This window comes from Xiphias gladius, chromosome 8 (assembly GCF_016859285.1).
Source record: "Xiphias gladius isolate SHS-SW01 ecotype Sanya breed wild chromosome 8, ASM1685928v1, whole genome shotgun sequence".
Taxonomy (NCBI): domain Eukaryota; kingdom Metazoa; phylum Chordata; class Actinopteri; order Istiophoriformes; family Xiphiidae; genus Xiphias; species Xiphias gladius.
Genome location: NC_053407.1, coordinates 2,781,344 through 2,805,387, shown reverse-complemented (window position 1 = coordinate 2,805,387; position 24,044 = coordinate 2,781,344). Strand labels below are relative to the sequence as shown.

The window sequence follows — 24,044 nt, the reverse complement described above, 5'->3', positions numbered from 1 at the left end:
GTTTGTTTAAAGAACAGTACTACGCGATAACCATTCGGCTAACGCATGTAGACTTTTATTGTGAAGTGTATTGTGCAGTGCGACGTCGTTGACCTGGAACTCGTTTTACAGAGCTGTGATTACTCCACTCGTTTTGACTTTCTGTTCTGGACTTGTGGTGATCTGTCCCAGTTACCATGGAAGCGTAAGAGTTGATTAAGGTGAAGGGGATATGCAATGCGTTTAATGAGATACTGCACACTTAAACGAGTTTTTTTTAGCCTTAAACTAAATGACTGTACTGTGATGAAACGCACCAATGCTAGTTTCGATATTGACATGTCTTTCCAAAGTTAGGAGGCCAATGGTGACATAGAGTCAACCATTTGGGACCAATTTACGTCAGGAAATTTATATTTAAAATGGCATGTTAACACCATCTAAACAGAGATAGGCGCCCCACTCTCCAGCACCTGTCCTTGAATGGGTGTCGGTAAAACGGCGTCCATTTTCAAATATGAGCTAACATAGAGCTGGGGGTGAACAGTTTAAGTATGAGCATACTACGCTTAATTGGTAGAATTTCTAGTGTTTTTTAAAGCCACTACATTCCCATGCCAATGACAGAGCTATGGGACTATGGGTAGTGACCTTTGAATGGCGCGCATATTTCGTAGCACCAGGCTACCCCATCTGCAGTGTTTGACATACAGCTAAGATTTTTTCTGCTGAACGGAGGAAGCGTTACGCCAAACTAACCACAGGATTGTTAAATGTTTGTGTTATTCGACAAACGTATATATCTGCTAAAAGTTACTAGAATGCTGTTATGGCGTCTCCATTTGAAATGTTTCAGCAATTGCGCAAAAGCTTTTGCCATTAGAATCATTTGAAGGATGCTACAATTACATTACACAGACAATGGCTTTAAATTCAGCAGTAATCATGGTAATGTATAAAAAAGCACATATTTTATTAAGAAATTCAAACTTCTTCCATTAAAAAAAAAATACACCTTAATGGGGGTATACTTGATGGCCAAAAGCATGTTGATACCCATGTCCAAGGTTTGGGCCAGACCCTTAAGCCCTAAGCGAAGAACATTTTATGCTACGGCATACAATAACTGTGTGTTTACAGCCTCCAACTTGTCAACAGTTTGGAAAGGACCCTCCCCTGATGTAAATTGACTGTGCCCCTGTACACAAAGTCAGGTCCATAAGGAAGTGGTTTTCCCAGTTTTCTGTGGAAGAACTTGACCTGCACAGAGCCCTGACCTCAACCTAATCAAACACCTCTTGGATGAACTGGAATGCCAACTGTGAGTCAGGCCGTATCACCCAACATCAGTGTTGGACCTCACAAATGCTCTTGTGGCTGAATTGGAGAAAATCTGTGCAGCCAAGTTCCAAATTCTGATGGAAAGCCTGAAACAGAAGGGTGGAGGCTGCTATAGTAGCAAATTGATGCCCATGGTTTTGGAATGCCATGTACAACACTCACATATAGGTGTTATGTTTGTCCAGATGCATTTTTACATATAGTGTATCGGGCGTTTAGGGCAAGACAGGGCCTGAACCTAAATGCGTCATTGTCATCAAAGCAGTAATCTCATAAAGTCTTAAAATTCGGCATTCGGTCTTCATGACACACTGTGAGGAGCCTAAAGTAACTAATTGTCCATATTTTGTATGATGTCCCTACAGCACTGTGCATCACCCCCTGATGTGATCCATCATCCCAGCTGCAGCTCCACCATGAACACAAAATCATCTCTGCTCCAGCTCTCCAGTATGGGGCTCAGGCTTTGCACATCCAAAGCCCCCAACTGCAGAGCTGGAGCCTGGAGTTCAACAACAGTGACTTCCACCTGTCTTTCACATATCTCACCCTACTCACCTATACCCTGCAGACGCTCTTACTGCAGCAATGTCAAGGTGCGCTCCTATCTTCAATACATAAAACGCAAGATTATATCCCCTTCCGGTCCTCCGTATAGTCATGTGTGCCAAGTAGGGGACCCAGTGCTGCGCTCACATGCAGCTGCTGTTGACCCTGCAGCTATAACAGGCTCTGAGATCCAGAAGGTCATCAACACCATGGTGAAAGTAATGCGGAAACTTGATTGTGTGGGACTGAGTGCACCTCAGGTTGGGGTGCCAATCCGCATCTTGGCCCTGGAATATCCTGAGAAGATGTTGGAAGAGAGTTCGACCGCATCGAGGGATGTCCGTGGTCTCTCTGTCCAGCCCCTGAGGATCTTTGTCAACCCCCAGCTGAGGGTGCTGGATGGACGGACTGTGCTCTTTCAGGAAGCCTGTGAGAGCATTTCAGGCTTCTCTGCCACTGTTCCTCGATACCTGTCTGTGGAGGTGTCTGGTACGCATGTTTGTAACTTAATGCTGTTTCCTATACAACATTGCCTTTTACATTTTGTGCCATTTGTGTCAAATCTCATCTGCTGATTTTTAGACTGTTCAGGCTATTAAAAAAAACAAAACACTGCTTATAATTTAGCTTTGTGTTTCACCCAAAACAAGAAAAAGTTTCAAAATGGGGTACCTCTGCATTTCATTTAAGAGTATGAAAAATGTTAATGACGGTGCAGATACTGCACCAAGTTTCTGATGTGATATTACCTTCTCTGAGTCTTATTAGTAGACACGTTAAAGGTTAATTGCCAGTACATTTCTGCATATTTTTCTTGTCCCTCTGCATGCACATCCTGCAGGTCTGAATGAGAAGTGTGAAGCTGTCACGTGGCAGGCCAGTGGCTGGCCAGCTCGTATCCTCCAACACGAGATGGACCACCTGGATGGGGTCCTCTACATTGACCGCATGGAAAGCAAGACCTTCATCAACATCAACTGGCAGATACACAATGAATAGAAAAGACAAATTGTCAGGCCAGAACACAAACATTTACATAAGGATCTGTAAAACTGATGATATGCAATGATTTAAGTTTTGCTCCACTCCGTCATCTTTGATCAGTCTACATTGTGTCGATAAAAGCTTGTACATTTGCTTTTTTTGAGCAATCAGTGTCTGCTTAAGCTTTCCTCTGAAGAATCTTCTGGCTTGCAGAAAATTATACATTTTGGTTTCTGGTTCTGGTTAGACTAAGAGCTGAGTATCAAGATAATCAAAAACTGCCTCAAATGAAAATCCATCGCTGCACTGGATTTCTTTGGAACCGCAAAGCAATTATATCACTTTAAAGTGTAAGCCAAAAAAAAAAAAAGCAAAGTTCTGTGGACCTCAGAAACATGCTTGATAAATAAATAAATAGGCTGATGAAATGAGTGAATCATGCCTGCCACCACCACAATAGATAAATACCACTATGGTACTACTTAACAAATTAGGGAAAAGTATTTGTAGAGCAAAGAATATTGCCCATTTTTCTTAATGACTTTAATTTGGTCAACCCTTGTAAATACACTGATGTAAACATGATTCAAAATTTCCAAGTTATCAGTAAAGGTCTTTGTACCAAACACTATTTGGTAAAAAGAGAATGGAAAAGTGCATGAGTCTATATGAACGTAATCACATTTGGACAAGGAACTCAGGACATGAGTGGGCATGACTTGGAAAACAGTGGTTCTAACAGCTGAATGTGACTTTTTTTTTTTTTTTTTTTTTTTTTTTTTTTGAGTTTTGTCAGCAGTATGTTTCCAAAAAACTTAATGACTTAATACTAAATAAAATTTAGTGGACACTTTGGTCTTGGGCCAAATAACTGATGAGATTTTTAATTGATTTAATCCATCCAATGAAATGCATGCACCTCCAAATTTGGTGATTTTCAAATTTATGGATTAGAAGGGTAACAGCCTAAGAAAATTTTACTTGATATGCTCGTAAAATAATTTAAACCTATGAAATGATCAGAAAACTGTTCTGTCGCCAAGCTTAAAAAGGCCATTTTTCTGAAAAGGTAAACTTTTGATACATAGATCATCATATACATACAGTACATCATTACATTGGCACGCCCCATACCTTGTGCTTTAAAGCACTTTTTTATTGCTATATCAACTGAAACCTTGTCCAAAAGTATGTTGTTTTAGGGCTGAAACAATTACTCTATTAATCAATCAACAGAACAATAATCTGCAAAAGTTTTGTCCATTGATTAATCATTTAAGTCATTTTTAAGCAAAAATGCCTACATATGTCAACTTAGCCTCTAGGAAATTGTTATGGACATTTTTTTTTTTTTCAGTTTTGTGACATTTTATCAACCAAACAATCGATTAATCAAAAAAATAATCCGCAAAATAACTGATATTGACAATAATAGTTGCAGCCTGTGTTTGTTTCTGCAGCAAATATATACAAAAAGGAAGATATAACCACAGACTCACCCAAAAAAAATACAGGCCTTAAAATGTTCTCAGAAAGGGCTTGTTTACTGTTAGTTATGACTGAATAAAATATTATGTGATAACTGATTTTCCAGGTAGTATTTCAAAGTTATTCTGGTATATACTTATAACTCTACTGACACAATGTAATTTGTTCATGTACAGACGGGTGACAAATTAAAGAAAATACCAACATAAAGCATCTTAGCAAGGTGTTGGGCAACCACAAGCTACCAAAACAGCTTCACTACACCTTGGCATTAATCCACAAAACTCTGGAACTCTACTGAAGGGGTGAACACCATTCTTCCAAAAGAAATTCCCTCATTTGGTATTTTGATGATGAAGGGGGAGAGCGCCATCTAACACGTCAGTCCAAAATCTCCCATAGGTGTTCAACTGGGTTGGGATCTGATGACTGCGAAGGCCTAAATATGATTCACATAATTTTCATACTAATCAAACCATTCAGTGACCCCTTGTGCCCTATGGATGGAGGCAAGTCATCCTGTTTCACCAATTATTCTGCAGATTTTTAATTTTTCACCCATCTGTATTATAAAACACATTTAAAATAGAAAAGTAGCATATTGACCCAATTTACTCCAGTCTATTTGAAGGCAACAAATACAGATGAAAACATACTTCCTTGTGCTTTGCACCAAGTTACATTTACTGTGAGTGATCCAAGAGCAGAACTGTAATCACAACTTTGTCTCAGCAATACACAATATTTTTTAAATGGTGATGATGGTAAATATGGCCACTTACAGAATAACTAGATGACAGAGTAATGAGTCTCAGAAGTCCCAAATTGAAAATTTGGAGGACGCTTAATACTGGATTTTAGCACTGTGTCAAGGCAACATTTGGATTTGATTGTAATTGATTTAAAAGTGTGCAGATTTTAGGCACTTTGTTTTAGTTGTGCCTCATTAGTGAAATACTTTTCAAATACAAATCACACAGAGGATGACTGGTCAAAAGTTTGACCACAGGTGCATACAACAGGACTTCTGTACCAACAATCCCTACAATACTCATTTCCGCAATATCTGCACAGAACCAGAGGCTTTCTGGAACATGCCTTCCCACAGGCGCACACTCCCAGTTGTTTGATCGTGTGGTGAATTTGGCAGTAGTCTATATCTCTGCAGGAACAAGAGTGGAACACACCGCAGCTACGACACAGGACCTGAGGGTCCAGCTGGGCGAGGTTGCAGCAGTCATGAAAGGTGATTGGATGAAGGGACTGAATTAGGAATTTAGGGTCATCACACAGGACTAAGGAGGACATTGCTGCACTGCTGCTGGTGAGAGTTTGTGATGCACTCATGTCACTCACTCTAAGACTTTCACTCTGTGGTGACACTGCTCCTGATTCGTTCATTTCTTCAGCCGTAATGTAAGAGGTTACGACACTGTGGTCTTCCATAAAACAATGCTTAAGCATAGCACAGGTGATATTGTGCCAAGTTTTGCATTCAATACAGCGATTAAGATAAAGATGAGGAGATTGGAGACAGCTACAAAAGTGGTTGGCTTCAGCCTCACTCTTGCAAAGCCCCATTGCTTCTAACTGCAGACTGTCTGAATGTGATTGTACGTCTGCTTTGTCAAACTTCGATTCCTCACAGGGATGTCTGCCTTGCCTCTTGCTGGCTGAGGAGCTTCGGGCACTGTCTGACTCCGGAGGTGACATCTTGGCCAGCTGGCAGGGTGCATAGATGCAGGAGGTGGTGGGAAGGGAGGTAGATGAGGGGGACAAGGATGTCATTCCGTTGCTCTCTGTTTTGACAGCAAGGGGGGATGCACTCTGTTTTGTAAGCCAGGTTAAAGAGCGAGGACTTCCATCATCATTGACAACTGCCCCCCCCTCATTAACATGCTCATCTGTGTACAGATCCACGTCCAATTCTCCATCAAATGGCTCCATCAGTGGCTGGTTGACTTTCAGTGTCTTTTTGGTGTTGTCCAAGGTGACCTGTTGACATGCATGCAAAATAAATCCTCAATAGTTTAAATGTCTTTAACTGTTCACAAAGATTAGATCTTGTTAATTCTGTGTTCAGCCATTATCATTTAAGGTGGTGTAGGGCTCCATATTGAACTGCAATCTTTTTTTTGGTACTGACTGAAATGTGTCTATATGAGTTAGGATCTAAACTGTCAAGTATTGAAAGCTGACAATAAATGTCACTTATTTCAAGTAATCCTTAGTGGGAATGTATCAGTTCAGAGGCATCTAAGCACAAAATTATATCATTTGAAGGTGCAGCCTAAAACCTCATTTAAACTGGATTTATAGTTTAAAAGGATATAAGAAATAGAATATTAGCTACTCAGTAAATGACACTCACAGATCTGGACAGAATTGTATCTGGTGCCAAACTGTAGCGGGAAATTTGTAATAGTCAGCACATTCCTACAGCCTATTAAATAAAAGATAATCTGTTGCAGCTTGTTAAAGCTCTTCATTTAAACTACTTGATGTTCACAGGGAGTTAAATATTCAAGCCCAAGAATCCATGTTTTCTGTCGTAGCCCCATTAACACAGAAAAAATATTTTGCATGTCTACACTTTTATTTTATGCACATTTCCCTAAAATTCAGCCTGACCTACTCGGTATCTTTGGAAACTTTGGGATCTCCCCTAAAAATAAAAAAGGTCTGTGGGTTTCAACAATGTCTGGCAGCACAGCATGAGTTTGTAATGAGTGGGGTGGAATAGGTTAATTACTAAGTGGGGCTGCAAAAGAGGAAAGCATCCCATCTCCACATAAGAGCTGATAGACTCAGTATTTCAACATACAGACCTCTCCCATGATTGATTGATTAATTTGCCAAACACAAGGAAAACATACCTGTAGACTGTTTCCTCTCTGCCTCTCTCTCACCACACTCAGCTCCCACTGGGCGTCACCAACGTGCTTCCCAAGAGCCATTTCAAGGAGGCGACACTCACAACGGGCCAGGTAAAAGGCACAAGACATACGGAGGAGATCTTCCAGAGAAGCAGGACTGATTCTGAGTGCTTGGAGAAAAAGTTGCTCGTGCCGAGATGAGCTGGGCTGGTATCCTAACAGGCCAAACAGTTTTTCAATCTGTGGCATCGACAGCACTGGTTTGATATAGTGGGTGAATGTACCAGAGTACATCTGGGACACAAAAGTGAAGAAAAAGACAAAGCAAAATTTGGTAAATATATCACCAATACCAACACCAATACCTTTTTTTCATTTAACCTTTATTTAACCAGGAAGTCTCTTGAGACACATTATCTCTTTTACAAGAGAGACCTAGCCAAAATGGCAATGCAACATAAATGTCGCATGGTTATATAAAAACACACATCCTATTAGGACTCCAGAACTGATTTTTTTCCCAGACTGCCATGGCAAAAAATAAAGAGTTCTTAAACCAACATTTTATTCTAAATAGCCACTTTGACCCCTGGACCCCCCCCCCCCAAAACCAGAAATTTAATAACAGATTCAATCATTTTAGCCCCTTTTTTTTTTTTTTCCCAGCCAACCTTGACTACTTTGTACTCATCCCTCCAGGGACCGAGATACAGGTTCAGGGCCGCTTGCTCCAGGACCTCAAAAGCTTTAGCCAGGCCTTGCAGCCCTCCTCTGGCTTTTACTTGCCCACCACTGGCTGGTGTTGTTGATGTTGCCTTGAGCGACTCCTCCATCACCTTCAGTGGATCCAAACCCAGGCAATGTGTCACCTGAGCATCTCCTTCCCTCAGCTGCCTCTCCACCTGCTTCCATAGCTCCTCATCTCTACATGCAAGGTTGGAGCCTCGTCCCACAATTTGCTGGTCCAAACTGTGATTATAGGCAGTCAGCAGATCTCTGGCTCTCTGGCTGGAGTTGCTCATCTCTATTATTCAGCTGTGAGGGAGACAAACAGGGTACTGAAATGAGGGATGAAACTATGACACTTGTTCTCATGTGGTAATGACTGAACTGTACATACAGAATTAATATTTAGCCAGCACTTGTCTGATCCATTATTTTACAGTTTTTGTAATGCAAACCAGTTTTCCATGTTAAGAAAATCCACATTTTCTTAAAGGGGAGGATGAGATTTTAGTAAGACTTGTATGTTAATATTTTTAAATTCAACACCAATTTTATGAATGTACTACATACACACATGTTCCACAAATGCTAAACCGTGCTTAATCCAAATTAAGGTGTCGCAAAGGCTTTGATACTCCAAAACTAAACGCCACAGCTACCTTCCTCAGGTGTCAGTCCTATGTGATACTGCGGAATGCACTTGAATACATAGCTTTATTTCCTGTCTTAAGCTGGTTTACTACTGGGAAGAAATTTTCAGACAGAATGCAGAATGCATATAACCAGACCCCATGACGATTATTTTTGGCACATCAGAGTCACTGACCAGATCGGTGGTGCAACACAGACGGTAAAATTCTCATGGCTTTATGGCAGCAAAGAAAATTTTACTACAACAATAGAAAACACCAGAACCACTTTCATTACAGCAGTGATTAAATTACTTCCCAGGGGCCATCTACCTTGAAAGAATCAAGCACACTCTGAAGTACAAACTAGAGAATTTTAAGTAAATTTGCTCCATTCCAGTTACAAATTATAACTCTCACTCTTTATCTTTTTTCTTTGTCTTGTAAATCCATTTATTTACGTACTTATCCTTGGAGTTTCTGTGTATTGTCAGTTTGTACACACTATGTTAACTACGCAAGTATTAGTGGGTTCACCATGTTCTCTGTTTTATTGTTGAGTGTAACGTTACCGTCTTTGTGAACACAAACAGAGCTTCAATAAAAATCGACGACAAAAATAGAATCTGGAATTTTACATGGCTTTCAGTACATTACAGTGATATTGTGTCGTGCAATATAAGTTGAGGGAACTATGCCACTAGAAATACTAAGTATTACAACCCTTAGCTGCTTGACTTATTATACTATGTTAGCTATATATTGTATCGAGCTCAAATACACTTGTGCCCCTAACCGAAAGAGAAACATAAAATCTTGGCCCAAGTAAAAGAAAAAAAAAGAATTTAAAGGTACTTTCGTAGTGAGTAAAAGCGTTGACATATGTTTGGTCAGCTATCGGTTATGAAATGGCCTTTAATGTATGACAACATCAGTCAGAAAACAATAGTTGTCTGCAACTCACTTTGACGTTAGCATTAGCTTAAGGTAACTCCACACTGACTAGCTAGTTTTGCTAGGTTAACTGTTACTGTTGCGTCCCGGTTTAAAGTATTTTAAGTATAAATTTGAAACTCTTGCTTTTTTTTTTTTTTTTTTAATGAATTTGTCATAATATACCATTCGAAAGGTTATCCAAAATGTGAAAGCTCAATTCGGTAGAGGAAGGTTACATACAATCCACCAACCAACGAAAGGTAAACTTTTAGAAATGGGTCAGGCCACCGTGTGTAATCTGTGGGAAAAGACACAGGAAGTAACATCGAATTTCCTCAGAAAATTAGAAATTTCAAACGAATGACAGTTTTATGTTGTCTTGGACATTCGCCGAATTAAGGGCCAATTCTTGTAGATTTAAAAAACGTTATGGTTCGGGTTTTAGATCGTACATTTTTTTGCAGATACGCATTGTAACATTAAATTACTACGGCTCTGGACGATAACTCAAGCCAAGAGAAAATAACTGTGTCAAAGCTAAGGTAACGTTACCTCGCAGCTACAATTGGGACAGCCGTACTTTGATCAAAGCACAAGCTTTGGTTGATACAGTAGAGACACACAAACTCACCTGTGCGTGACACTTGGTCAGACGTTTATCTTTGAATGATGTAAAACATTTCCGGCCACACAATCGTCGCCGTTTAGCCGATAGCCGCTTGATTTTCCAGAATAAAGTAAACATTGTCACGTGGCACGGTTTTTCCCAGCTTCAGACGGGTGCGAATGGTAGGAGTATCAGCGCAGCCCGAGGAGGTGGGTATGAGGGATTCTCCAGTTTGACTTCAAAATTCTGGATGGAAACTAAATTGGACACTAAATAAACAAAAATAAACAGAAACTACAAATGGTGTTACGGAATGACTTGATAAAAAATACCAATTCATCTGTTAAATGTATATGAATTTATTATGAGAATTTAAGCACTCTTATCACATCCATGGTCTGGAGTCGAAAGCGTTTCATCCACTAGATGACAGTATTTAATTTTATGAGCCCTCAACTTCCACAGCTTCACCTCTACATGAACCCATTCTCTTCACATTTTCGTCAGGTTCAGTCAGCGAGTAAACTCTCTCTCTCTCTCACACACACACACACACACACACACACACACACACACACACACACACATCCTTGTTCTACAACGTTCGTGGAGACCCGCCATTGACATAATGCATTCCTTACCCCCTTACCCTAACCTTAGCCATCACAACTGAATGCCTAACCCTAACCCTTTACTAAACCTAATTCTAACCTGACCCCTAAAACCGAGTCTTTACACACACACACACACACACACACACACACACACACACACACACACACACACACACACACACACACACACACACACACACACACACACACACACAAAACCACAAAGTCGTGGGGTGAATGAAGGGGTGGTGAGCCTCTTTTGTTGACCTGCGGGCGTTTTCTCAGTGACACTGGTAGAAGGGCGGAGCTGAACCCCTGAGTTTAGATTAAAGCCTCCTGGCCTGGCAAAGATGCTATGCACAAGTCAGCAGCTTCACTTCCAGCGCAGTCAGAGTGTTATCATCCATCCTACAGGAGTCCCGCGCCGCTGCAGCCAGCATGTCAAACTCGGACAGGGTTGTGTTAGCTCTAGGAGGAGCGGGGACAGTGGGCTCTGCGATAGTTAAAGCACTGCTGGATAAAGGTAAGATGCTCAGGGGCCACTTGGAGACAGAAAATCCTTCCCTACCGCTTAAAGGACATTTAGAAAAACTATACTCTTTGAATCAGAGGACGATTTTTCATCTTCTGTGTCAGCGCGAACGTCCAAATTAATTTTGAGACCGTCTAGACAGTTCTACCTACAAGTGTCTGTGTCAGCAGGAATTCCATCACGTTAAACTGCAATGTAGACATTTTATGAGTATTTTATGTCAGTTTTCGTATTTAATAAGCATCTTCTGGCCTTGAATTGTTACATGACTGCCTCTTAATCTGATGTTAATCTGGCCTGCGTGCGAAAATTTGACTAAACCCCATTTTTTAGAGTTTATTTCATTGCACGTCACTGACATCCAATAATCAGGGATTGAAAAGATTGCAGTGTGGATCCTTTGGACAACAGATACAGAAAACATGAGACATTTTCAACATACTTTATCTAACTTAATTACTTACGATACTATTATTGTAATGGAAACATTGAAAACAATGAAAGAGGTTATGGTAATTTATAATATAGCAAAAGACTAACCTACAAAAAAATGTAAATATCTTTGCTTTAAGTGTGTGACGTGAGTTTATTATAATTTATGCTTTTTGGTTTCGTCATAGTTGGGATTTAAACTCTGATGTGAATTGATTTGAGCTCTGGTGTCAACCTCTGCAGTACTTTCCATCATTATTAACAAAATCATATTTTATGGTTGGAGGTAGCTGATTGTGATTTAGGTTTTGGTACATTATTCATCTCTGTTTAGAGGGGGTCTCAATCCCAAAATGAAATTTGTTGTGGTTATTTATTGCTGCAGCCTCTGCAATCTACATAAACCAGTGAGGGAGATAGTTCAGGATGCTGTGATGAAAGTTTACTGGTTTTGGATTTACATCGCGTGTACATAGCTTTTCTGTTTGAATTAAGAAGAAAGTTACCATCTGCTACTCTGTCGTGTTTATCCCTCTGATGACCTTGATAGACAGATTAGGACAATCTAGGCCTATTACTGAATTTTCATTTTCATGTGAGAACGATTAGTTCTCTATCTGTGTTAAAGGTGCTGGTTTTGTCTCTCTGCACTATGTCTTAATGTGGAATCTGATGTGTGTGTGTGTGTGTGTGTGTGCGTATTCTTATATTATTGTCTTTGTGAGCCCCAGTTTGAATGTAGACCTTGCAGAGTGAGGAGATTATGGCCAGTCCTCACAACTTCATAGGGCCGAGTGAGGGTTAAGACTTGGTTTTAGGTTTGGGTTACAATTAGGTGTAGGTAAGGGTTAGGGTAACGGTTGGGGTCGGGCATTTAGTTGTGATGGTTGAGGTTAGGGTAGACAAAGATCACAAAGATTGAAGTACAAGTGTGTGTGTGTGTGTGTGTGTGTGTGTGTGTGTGTGTGTGTGCATGTGTGTGCATGTGCGCGTGTGTGAAGGTTTTAAAGTGGCAGTGATCTCCAGGGACAGTAGACGGTTGGAGAGACTCCGATCATTCATCTCCCCCAACACAAAGGATAACCTCATCACTATAGAGGGGAATGTGGGTAAGTTGGTATACATCATTCATCTAGATAACTTTCTGTCATCCATCCATCCACTGAAACCAGCACATGTGCAGTCTCTCCTGTGAATGCAGAGGTGGGGTTGTTTGCTATTCTCCACAGCCACACTCTGTCAGTCAGGCTGTTGAGAAGGGTGTGATGAGAAATTTCTCCCTGGCAATTTCCATCTATTTGAAGCTCCAGCGTCTGGAGTAAAAAGTAAAATATTTGTAGAGGAGGAGAAATATAAAGTAGCAGTAAATAGAAATACTCAAGTAAAGTACAAGTGCACAAGTACAGTACTTGAGTAAAACTTAGTTACAGAAAGTTGACAAATTAAAAGAAAAACCAACATCAAGCGTCTTAGTAAGGTGCTGGGCCACCACGAGCCACCAGAACAGCTTAATTGTGCCTTGGAATTGATTCTACAAGTCCCTGGAACTCGACTGGAGGGATGAACACCATTCTTCCAAAAGATATTACCTCATTTGGTATTTTGATGATGGTGGTTGAGAGCGACGTCTAACACGTCGGTCCAAAATCTCCCATAGTTGTTCATTTGGTTTGAGATCTGGTGACTGCGCAGGCCATGGCATATGATTCCCATCATTTTCATACTCATCAAACCATTCAGTGACCCCTCGTTAACTATGCATGGGGGCATTTTCATCCTGTTTCTCCACTGATTTTTCAGGTTTTTTAATTTAATTCTCACCTGCCTGTATTTTCCACCACTACATACTCTATCATTGCTGCAATAAAATGAATTTCTAGCGGCCTGTAAAGCCTGTGAAGTTACTTTACACAAATACAAATTTGATGGATCCAATGTTAGGAAAAAATATAACAGTGATTTTCCTACCGTTAGAGCCTTACTAGAAGTAAAACAAGCATAAGAGTTTAAAGCGATGCCAGTTACTCTGTGAAGATGTACTTTGGCACAGAGGTGCTTTGAGCTCATTGCTAACATTAGCATGCTAACATGCTCAGAATGATAATCCTGACATCCTGATGTTTAGGAAGTATGATTTTGACAATTTTCACCTTCTTAGTTTAGCATGTTACCATGCTAATATTTGCTAATTAGCACTAAACATAAATAGCAGCGGAGGCTGACGGGGAAGTTTTACAGGTCAGGCAAGCGACACTTAAATGACATCATGGGATAATTAAAGTGAGACGGTGTTACTTTTTAAAGAAAAAAAATAACACATGATCCTCTAACAATGATTAAATGAAATAAATAAATGTTGAATACATTAGCAATAAAACACACCTTTGCCATATTCATTATACTCAGGGGTTTTGCTGAAAAAGCCTTGCTTGGTGTGGTATAGGGTATGGCCTGTAATTTCAGATAGATAGTGTAATGTTGTGTTGTATATTAAATAAGAAGACATTTTATGTGAAAGGTTGCCATTTTGTCCCCATTTGGAAAGCGCTTATCCTCTGGGAAGCAAGAATGTGCTCAGTAAATGTTATTGGTGTGTTTAAGTTACCCTGTCATGGACTTAAGTGTATATCAAGAGCTGAATTTTACTGATAATTCTGCTAAATGATAGGTCAGAGTCACTAAAATTGTTTAGAATCATCCTCCATATTATACTGGCAAAAGATGGCAGCTTCAGTCAAAAACTATTAATATCAGCCTTTAAAAACCCATCTTAGTCCAACCGTAGTCACACATATTGGTCTAAATTGCTGTTTTGAAGACCTTTCTTGTCCCCCGGGGGGACATTCTAAACTAGACAATAACCTAGAAGCTTTTCCTCTTATGAATCCTCTCTTTTTCAGGGTCAGAGGAGGGAGCAGAGCTGGCAAAGCAGGCCCTGCTGAAGGATGCGGGGAAGGTGACTGACATTGTTTCCTCTTTAGGCTTCAGCTGGTGGCAGGGAGGTCCCCCACACACCCAGTCTCTCAAAGACCTGCACTGGGTGAGCACACACACATAAACAAGACAGTGGCTAGACCAATACATGAGACTGCCAGTGGTTTTGATTAAATTTTGAATTTTCTTTGCATTCATATAAGCATGTGTATATTTTATTATTTTTAATAAAATATAAACATGAATCAGTAATGGTACTTGTAAGAGTAGTCTTAGTAGTAGTTGTGGTAACCATATCCTGGTTTTTCACGCAGAGATCTCCTGTTATATCATGTCTGAATGTTGTTGCAGAGGCCTTTCCTCCTTTACAAGAATGAAATTCGGATTCTTCTCTGATTATTTTCCTATTTCCTCTCCCTTCAACTCCCCAGGTAATTGAGACATTACTTTTTAGCACATTTGTGTCATGGAAGGCCTTCTTCCCTTTGGTGAGGGATGACGCCGACTGTACCTACACCTTCATAACAGGTGAGTCCTGTAGACATTTATTTTACTAATAGCACAGCCTCTGTCCAGATGCCCGCCTGTGCATGCTAGAAACACTGAGAGAACTGTACTGAACTGATGTTTGGTTTTTTATACACAGAAGGTGAATACAAAGGCTCATGCCAATTTGGAATCCATAACCAGTATAGTTCAGGCTTTGTTCTAATAATAAGCAGGAAATGTGATTTGTAAAAGCTGTATTATTTTTTTTGTCCTTTTTGGCCACTTGTGGTCAGCAAAACAACCGACATTATTTTTAACATACCTTATGAAGTTGATCTGACCAATGTGTTATCAAACTGTTGTATTAACACATGCAGCAGACACATAAAAACATTTATTTAGAGATGTGTTTCTGGCTACCTTCTGTACCTTCAGTGTTGTTCAGAGAGTTTATCAGAGCTTTTTCACTGAAAACAGCTGCTGGCTGCTGCTGGAAAAGAGGTTGATGGGAGTAGTGAGCCTGAATTAAAACAGTGAAGTTGAGGAACAGAAAACCAAAACAATGAGCTGAAAGACATTAATCGACTCAGTAGAACTGAGGGTAACTGCTGAGTTGGGTGATCGTTCTCTGTGGGTTCAATTCAAATTCAACTTGTTTCTCATTACACTTGATCCATTGTTATTTTAAGTATTTTATTTTATTTAAAATATTTTAGATTTTAAAATATTTTAAATTTAAATCATTTTTATTTTAAAGATATTGATTATTGCAGCTTTAAAATATAGAAGTAGCATTTTAAAGTCTTTATAACAACATAAATTTCAGTCATTTTTATCAGTTTCTCATAGTCAGTGAAGAGGGTTGCTTTTGTTTTTGTGTTGTGGTCTATAGTCACTTCAACCTCACTGTGACTCCAGCATACAGCCACTCTGCCCAGCTGTGGAAAAAGCAGAAAAAGGTTACTGCTAGTGTGTCTACAGTGCATTAACTAAGTATTCAGACCCCTTAAGCTAAGATCATTTAAATTCATTTTTTCCCTCATCAATCTACACTCAATGTCCCATAACGACAAAGCAAAAACAGAATTTTAGTAATTTTTACCAAGTCTATTAAAAAGGAAAAAACTGAAATAACACATTGACATAAGAATTCAGACCCTTTACTTAGTGCTAGTTGAAGCACCTTTGGCAGCAATTACAGCCTAGTCTTCTTGGGTATGATGTGACAAGTTTGGCACACCTGGATTTGGGGATTTTCTGCCATTCTTCTCTGCAGATACTCTCAAGCTCTGTCAGGTCAGAAGGGGACCATTGATAGATAGCTGTTTTCAGGTCTTTCCAGAGATGTTCAATTGGGTTCAAGTAAGGGGTTCTGGCTGGGCCTCTTAAGAAATATACAACGAGTTGTCCCTAAGCCATTCCTGCGTTGTCTTGGCTGTGTGCTTAGGGTCATTGTCCGGTTGGAAGGCGAACCTTCAGCCCAGTCTGAGCGCTCTGGACCATGTTTTCATTAAGGATATCTTTGTACTTTGCTCCGTTCAGCTTTCCCTAAACCCTGACCACAGCATGATGCTGCCACCACCATGCTTTACCATTGGGATGGTATTGGGAAAGTGATAGGTGGTGCATGGCTTCCACCAGACATGACGCTAAGAATTGAGTCCAAACAGTTCAATCTTGTTTTCATCAGACCAAGGATTCTTGTTTCTCACAGAATGAGAGTCCTTTAGGTGCTTTTTTGCAAACTCTGAGCAGGCTTTCATGTGTCTTTCACTAAGGAGATGCGTCTATCTGGCCTCTCTGCCATTAAGCCCAGATCGGTGGAGTGTTGCATTGATGGTTTTCCTTCAGGAAGTTTCTCCCATCTCCACACAGAATCTCTGGAGCTCAGCCAGAGTGACCATAAGGGTCTTGGTCACCTCTTTTACCAAGGCCCTTCTCCCCCGATTGCTCATTTGGCCGGGCGGTCAGCTCTAGAAAGAGTCCTGGTTATCCACACTTCTTCCATTTAAGAATTATGGAGACCGCTGTGCTCTTGGGAACCATCAATGCAGCATAAATTTCTTTGTAGCTTTCTCCAGATTTGTTTCTCGACACAGTCGACACAGCTCTGAAGGCAGTTCCTTTGACCTAATGGCTTGGTTTTTGCTCTGATATGCATTGTCAGCTGTGAAACCCTGTGTTTTTTTCCAAATCATGTCCTATCAATTGATTTTACCACAGATGGACTCCAATTAAGGCATAGAAACGATAATCAAAGATAATCAATGGAAGGCACCAGAAAAATTTTAAGTGTCATAGCAAAGGGTCTGAATACTTATGGCAATGTGTTGTTTCAGTTTTTCCTTTTCAATAAATTTGCAAACATTTCTAAAACTCTGTTTACGGTTTGTCATTATTGGGTGTAGATTGATGAGGCATAAAATGAATTTAAACAGTTTTAGCATAATGCTGCAACATGACAAAACGTGAAATAAGTGAAGGCGGCCTGAATACTTTCTGAATCCACTGTGTAGTTTTATGCCCTCTGCTGCTCTGTGTCACAGGAGGAGCAGGAGAAAAGTTGCTGATGCCTGGTACAGGCTTCCTGACAGTGGGAGCTGCCAGCACCCTGGCCTTCTGCCAGGTACTCCGAGAGGAGTACCCTGAGGTTCCCTGTAAACTGAACCAGGTGAGACTTTTAAATGGATTACGCAGCAAGATGTAAAGTAACAAAGCAACAAAGATGATAGAGGATTTCAACCTGACCTCAGTCACATAGCCTCAGACTTGTTCATTTAGTTATTCTAAGCTAAGCACAACATAATAAAAGAAGTCCTTCAGATTTCATTTGAAGTGGTAAGATCCTGTTCTTTTTACCACAGAGCCAACAGGAATTTTAAAGAGAAACTCTGCAGTAGCGTTGAAATACAACTTCAGGATTAGTTATTTTGCAAATGGCAAGTTGTAAAGGATTTCTCTTAACAACACTTAATACACTACTGTCGTTAAATTGGATGAGCAGTTCTGGGCTAAATGTGTTCCTAACAGTAACCAGTCATAAAAAAGGTTACATGTGTTTTTAAAAAAGAGATCACTTAACTTTATTGTCCACCATGTTTGCCACTCATGTTGTTTGGCTTTTAGTAGGTGACACTCCTTTCCTTTCTCAGCCATGGTCTATATCCCTGCTGAAACGAACTACATAACAACTCTTCTTTTTTAATCTCATACACACCTGAAATGTAAAGCACATCATTATCTGTGAGTCAGAGTGTTTTTCTGAGTAAAGCTATAGCACTGCAGGATTCAAAGCTTTCATGAATTGGCTTTAGGTTGAATGTGTTTTGTTAGACAGTGACAGACATTTATTGATACAGTGTGAAAATGTTACGGTAGGAATCTTACGGAATCACATGATTTGATTTCATTCCAATTCTTGGTCTCAAAATTCAATTCAGCATCAATTCTTGATTTAAAAAATAATTCTTGATTCAATAAGTGGAAAAAGGGGCACTATTTTTGGGCTCTTACTTCAGTTCAGTGGGTGCCAAACGATTCACTCATGTCCTTAGTCAACTAAACTGCAATAGGAAATGTAACAGTTGGCAGTTAAGCTGACTGGTCTGAATTAAACTCACTGGCGAACAGCAAAAAACATGGGAAAGTGTTTAAAAGTATACTCCTTTTTTATTTAAAAAAAGTTTGCTACATTAATTTGCAACTGTTAACTATAAGCACCGTTAGCACGTTTTAGTCTTCTGTCTGTATGAGAATAATGAAATTAAAGTCCACTGTGTTGTAAGTAACGTTCCTTCTTCAGCAGTGGAGAACACCCTCTCTGCTGAAACACTTATACAAATGAAACCCATCATTATCTGCAACTCTGTACAGATGTAGGGCTTTTGAAAACTTTTTGTGGACTGAGTTATTTTCTTCACTGGACAAGAGCTGCTTGAAGTTTTGTAAAGTATTCCAGTGTGTGTTGATGGTTCAACTTATTTGTTGGTGATGGAGTTATGTGCTCCATTAATCTAACGTTAGTCTCCAGGTAATGGGATATGAAGTTTTAGCAACATACTTCACTTTTGTCTTCCGATTTAGTTATCAAATCTAAAACTCACCCATACCCTTGCCATCTTTGAAAATAACTTTAGTGTGTCTACTTTATATATCTGGGTGCTGTACTGTGTTCTCACAATTCAGTTCCACCTATTTCACTCTGTCAACGTTATTAACGACATGCAAAAATTTATTTTTGGAATCTGTGAATCAATTCAGAATCGCAAAGGAAAGGAATTGCATTTCTAGTGTGAATTGATTTTTTTCTTCCATGTCTAGAAGGGTGTCAGTATGATCTTAGAAATAATCACTGTGCCTGTTTGAGTGGGTGCAAAAACAATCCTTAGCTACTTCCAATGTGAACTTTCAGTGTGTTGGATCTCTATATAATTAAAGGATAGTACATTCTGGTTTATTTTATTTTTTTATCTTATTTTCATACTTACAGTAATTTTCTCCGATTGCACTCATCAAATTAATTACATACTGTATATCTGGGAGCATACAACACTGCTAAAAGCTTGAGGGGGCAGCTTGAGGGGGCAAGAAATACAAACAGAAACAAGATCAGACAGGTTTTAAACACCCTCATGTTAGCCAAACATATTTGGAAGAGAAAACAAAAGGTGGACAATAAAATTATTAAATTTACCAGTTAACAGACCAACGTCCTGGTTAAACTTTTGACATTCAGTACTCACTGTAGTTGTGCACACACTGTCTTCCTGTTCAGTGAGGGATTATTAAATAGATTTCAGTTTTGTCCTCCAAATGAAGTGGTTTAGATAATCTGAATAAAGTGTTGGCTTGTTTTCGACCTTTCTGATGGTCTGACTGCTCATGTACTGTTAGACTTTATTGTAGTGATGTCGATGCGTCCCCAGATCGCAGCAATTACTTTGATGTTATGGTAAGTGTAAACAATAAGTTTGAATTACTCTTTAATGTGGTCGCCGTTGAAACGGTCTTCCTTTATTGGTTGGTCCTGGCAGGTGAAGATCGACACAGGTGTAGCCACTCCAGAGCGCATGGCACCTGGTTACCTAAACCACCTGGATCTGGGCGAAGCTGTTGCCACCCTTGTGGAAAGGCGAGACACTTCCCATACCATCTTCAATGTCAACTGCCCTGCAGACTTAAAAACTGTCCTTCTGGAGAGGAACATTTAGACTTGGAAACCCTTCCTCCAGCCCTACCTTGTTGTTACAGGGACACAATTACCCTTCTTCTACCCCTGCTCATTCTGAACTCTCCAGTAACACATTTACAGTGTCCTTGGTCCAATTGTTTTCTTCCCACACAACTCTGAACCCAATCCTTGCACAAGTTTATGTGAATTGTATATTGATTGTTCTTTGATCATTAGCATCTGTTTTCTCTGCATGTGATGTTGTGTGATGTTTGTAAAAAAAAAACAACCCACAAACACAGGGTTTATAATACCCACCTTCTCATTGTTGCCTGCTTCCATACAAATATTATCAAACATTTGTGTACTGACTTATGCATTGTTGGAAGACATGATAGTCAAATATAACACAGCATTTTCTCCCTGGATCTGCTAAATATTCGTGGTATAAAACTAGACTTCTTGAGGCCAAACCATTGGCGAGAGCAGGTGAAGATTGAGGCGCAGGTCGGAGGAATTTATGACTAGATATAGAGAAGTTAGCCAAGCTCCCCACTGCCTTTTTAACAACTGGCCAAAACTGAAGAGAGTATTCGGTTGTAGATTATCTGATTGTATGTATCTACAAATCATGATTTATAGATATAGGTATAGAGTTTTTGACCATTTGCTGCGCTATAGATGCCCATTTTGTTCTGTATTAGCATGCACAAGAGGACGCACATTTAAACAATGTATGGCAATGACCATGCTTTATGCTATTCCACTGATTGACAGGTGGCGGTAACTGCTAAGAAACATAGCCATTCGCAAGCAAAAAGCAAGGATTAGGACTGCTAGCTAGCAAACATATATGTAAATAATGCAGGTTTTTAAGACCTTGACAAAAATATTTTATGAGAAGGAAATAAATGCATAGAGGATATAAATGCAACATGTTGAAGACTGGAGGTAATACAACTCTTACACTTGATGACCTGAGATGTTCAGGAATTTGAGACAGTCTTACAAAGTCTTAAAAAGTTGGGGATGTTGCATCTTGAGGCACTTCTAGATTTAAGACTGAGATATTAACAACCTTCTATGTTGGGGACATTGATATGCTGGAGAAATTATGTGTTGTAAAAACAGGACAGGTGAATTAATGTCACATCCTGTGATCATTAAGAGGTTCAATATGATTGAAAACAAACTAATTCATACTAGGTGTCATCTAACCACAGCTACAGAGGAATGTGTTTATACTTGGTCCAAACGGCCACATTGGAAGCCTGCCATCACAGCCTCCAGTGGCTGAATTCTATAAATTAGGATGACTGTGTACAGTCTCTTGAAGACATTCATGGTGCTGCACTTGGTTGTGCAAGTAAAACCTGACTGAAGTAATTGTGTGAAGAATGAAAAAATGGAAAGCTTTAGTGAATACTTTTTTCAATGCACACCGTTTTTTCACACCATTTCAGATGCATTTAGTCAATTTGACAAGCACTTTGTTTGAAGCACACTTACTCCTTAAAGGTCTGGGCATGCTTGAAATGAACAAGTTCTAACAACAATTTAACAAGAGCTCAAAGTCCACCTCCTTTCTCACCTCCACATCTGGCCAATCATTGCATAAAGTGGGTATGATTGTAAGCTTGTTGGTTTCAGAAAGTTTTAACAACTGTCAAACGCACCACCAACACCAAATTCCAATGTCAAATAGGTGTTGGGGGGGAGGGGTTTTCAGATACTATTAGATGATCCAAACATGCAGTTCATGAGAAGCATACTGACTCCTTGTGGATGGAGACTATGGCTCTGAACAGTATGTCACTGGCATGGCATGATCAACACAATGTCAGAACCTGCCTGATTATAGATACAAAGGTTAAACAGCACTGTTTGGTCCATTTTAGCCCTTTTGTAATGTTTAAGTAAAAAGTAAAGCTTAAATATGCATTGTTTCGCATTCAAATACCAATAAACGATACGTTCTACATTACTAATCCTGTTTGTCCATTGCAGTGTTTGCCTAACAGTTTGTCTTTTTAGCATCCCCTTGGCGTGACTCTCTGTCCCCATCACAAGCACAGCACTGAGCCCCTATAGGCCCCTTTGTCTGTCATCCATTCTTCTGGGCAGCATGTCCCTTTGACAAACTGAACAGCAGACTGCAGTATCAGAGAGGGCATTGTTGTCTGTCTTGCTGTATACTATGTCATTGTTGTCTTATATACTGTACTGTTAAAGGTGCTATTTGTAAGTTTTCTCTGCCACTGAACATGGTTCCTTGCCGGGGAGCGGATGGTGGTGGTGGTGGTGGTGGTGGTGATGATAATGGTTGCTTGCCAAGAGCTTCAGCCATCGTTGGGTTTAAAAAACAAGAAATCAGAATACGCCATCTGGGCAGTGCTACTTCTTCATCCTCTCAGGCTGAATTGAGGGAACACTGGACACTACAGTGATTTATTATCACTAAGTAGTACTACGAGAAGGAATGGGCCGGCGCTAGCTAGAAGAAATAAGTGACAAAAATAGAAGCAAAACAAGAGTTAACATTGGCATTGCTTTCCACCACTGGAGACAGGTCTTGGCGTTTGAGACTGAACTCAATGTTTCTTCTAGACTGGTAAGTAAACAGCTCTTAATGCTAACATTGGCTGTGTAGCGATAGCAAAAACTTCATATAGCACTTTTAATGTGTCCATGCTTCCACAAGAAGAATACGAATTTGTCATGCCAATAAATATGCCTGTACTTAGAATTTGGGCTACCCTTGGTTGACAAGGATAACTGGGATTGGACAAGAAAGCAGACAAGAGTGGGGAGAGATAGAGTAGTAGTAGTTTTGGTGGGGGTTGGGGGTGGGGTGGTCAGTCACAGTTTTTGTTTTGAACTTGTCGGCTGACAGCTCAATTAGGCCACATTATGATTAAATCACAAGGGAGAACCCACTGGGCCCCACTTTTTCTTCCCTCTTCATCTCCTCCTGATTCTCCCTCCCTTTATCTCCCCCTGAAAAGAATGGAAACGGTAAAACACAACCACACAAACGGCCATGTTTGCCCTCTGATGAAGACTCATCTCATTCTAATAAGAAAAGAAAACTGGCTTTTGTTTTAAAAGGAACCAGGCACAACGGTCTTCTAAATGAGGCTCAACAGATTGAGGATCTGTCAGAGAAGAAATGTTGGTGAACAGATTAAATGAAATGAGAGAAAATTGGTTGAACCATTGGCTTTTATGTTGGAACAGGAGAATGCTGTTAGTCAAATGTGGGCTGATTTGTTTGTTTTTTGCCACATTAGCAGAATGGCTCTAGAGATGGCAATGTCAGTTGGTGTGTTTGTCCATCACTGTAGTTCTGATTTAAATATCTCAATTATTACATGAATTTTGGTGATCTGTGAGAATTCTTCTAGCACCACCATGAGCCTAACATTTTTGGTTTTTAATGAAATGTTTCAACGACTATTGGATGGATTGTCATGAAATTTGGTACAGATATCCATAGATAAATCACCATGACTTTGGTATTTCCCTTAATTTTCCTGCAGCAAAATTTTGTGCAAACATTTATGGTTCCCAGACAATGTATCCCACTAATTGTGTTGATCCCCTGACTTTTCTTCTAGCGCCACCATGAGGTTGATATTTATGATTTTGAGTGAAATGTCTTGACAACTACTGATGATGCCCAAGAGATGAACTGTAATCACTTTGATGATCTTCTGACTTTTTATCTAGCACCATCATCAGGTCAAAATTTAAGATGT

General features: G+C 39.8%; 3 protein-coding genes across 5 annotated transcripts; 2 read left to right on the top strand and 1 right to left on the bottom strand.

Moving 5' to 3' along the window:
• Nucleotides 1-58: 58 nt before the first annotated feature.
• Nucleotides 59-3,600, top strand: pdf (peptide deformylase, mitochondrial). The gene is made up of 3 exons (XM_040133175.1): nucleotides 59-200; nucleotides 1,686-2,358; nucleotides 2,711-3,600. The coding sequence occupies exons 2-3, from the start codon at nucleotides 1,737-1,739 to the stop codon at nucleotides 2,866-2,868; spliced, it is 780 nt and encodes a 259-aa protein (XP_039989109.1). The 5' UTR covers nucleotides 59-200; nucleotides 1,686-1,736; the 3' UTR covers nucleotides 2,869-3,600.
• A 6-nt stretch (nucleotides 3,601-3,606) lies between these two features.
• spata2l (spermatogenesis associated 2-like) lies at nucleotides 3,607-10,262 on the bottom strand. Of its 3 annotated transcripts, none has more exons than XM_040133172.1 (4): nucleotides 10,140-10,262; nucleotides 7,889-8,252; nucleotides 7,218-7,511; nucleotides 3,607-6,336 (listed from the first exon to the last, which is right to left on the bottom strand). In XM_040133172.1, exons 2-4 carry the CDS (start codon nucleotides 8,237-8,239, stop codon nucleotides 5,314-5,316), a joined length of 1,668 nt encoding a protein of 555 aa, XP_039989106.1. In that variant the 5' UTR covers nucleotides 8,240-8,252; nucleotides 10,140-10,262; the 3' UTR covers nucleotides 3,607-5,313. The 3 variants fall into 3 exon arrangements, with proteins under 3 accessions (XP_039989106.1, XP_039989108.1, XP_039989107.1); XM_040133174.1 differs by lacking the exon at nucleotides 10,140-10,262 and adding an exon at nucleotides 10,061-10,135; XM_040133173.1 differs by lacking the exon at nucleotides 10,140-10,262 and adding an exon at nucleotides 9,692-9,802.
• Nucleotides 10,263-11,091: 829 nt separating this feature from the next.
• On the top strand, nucleotides 11,092-22,250 carry si:dkey-238o13.4 (uncharacterized protein LOC560780 homolog). Its single transcript, XM_040132193.1, has 6 exons — nucleotides 11,092-11,252; nucleotides 12,695-12,802; nucleotides 14,594-14,733; nucleotides 15,059-15,155; nucleotides 17,663-17,787; nucleotides 20,150-22,250. The coding sequence occupies exons 1-6, from the start codon at nucleotides 11,168-11,170 to the stop codon at nucleotides 20,324-20,326; spliced, it is 732 nt and encodes a 243-aa protein (XP_039988127.1). The 5' UTR covers nucleotides 11,092-11,167; the 3' UTR covers nucleotides 20,327-22,250.
• Nucleotides 22,251-24,044: the final 1,794 nt, after the last annotated feature.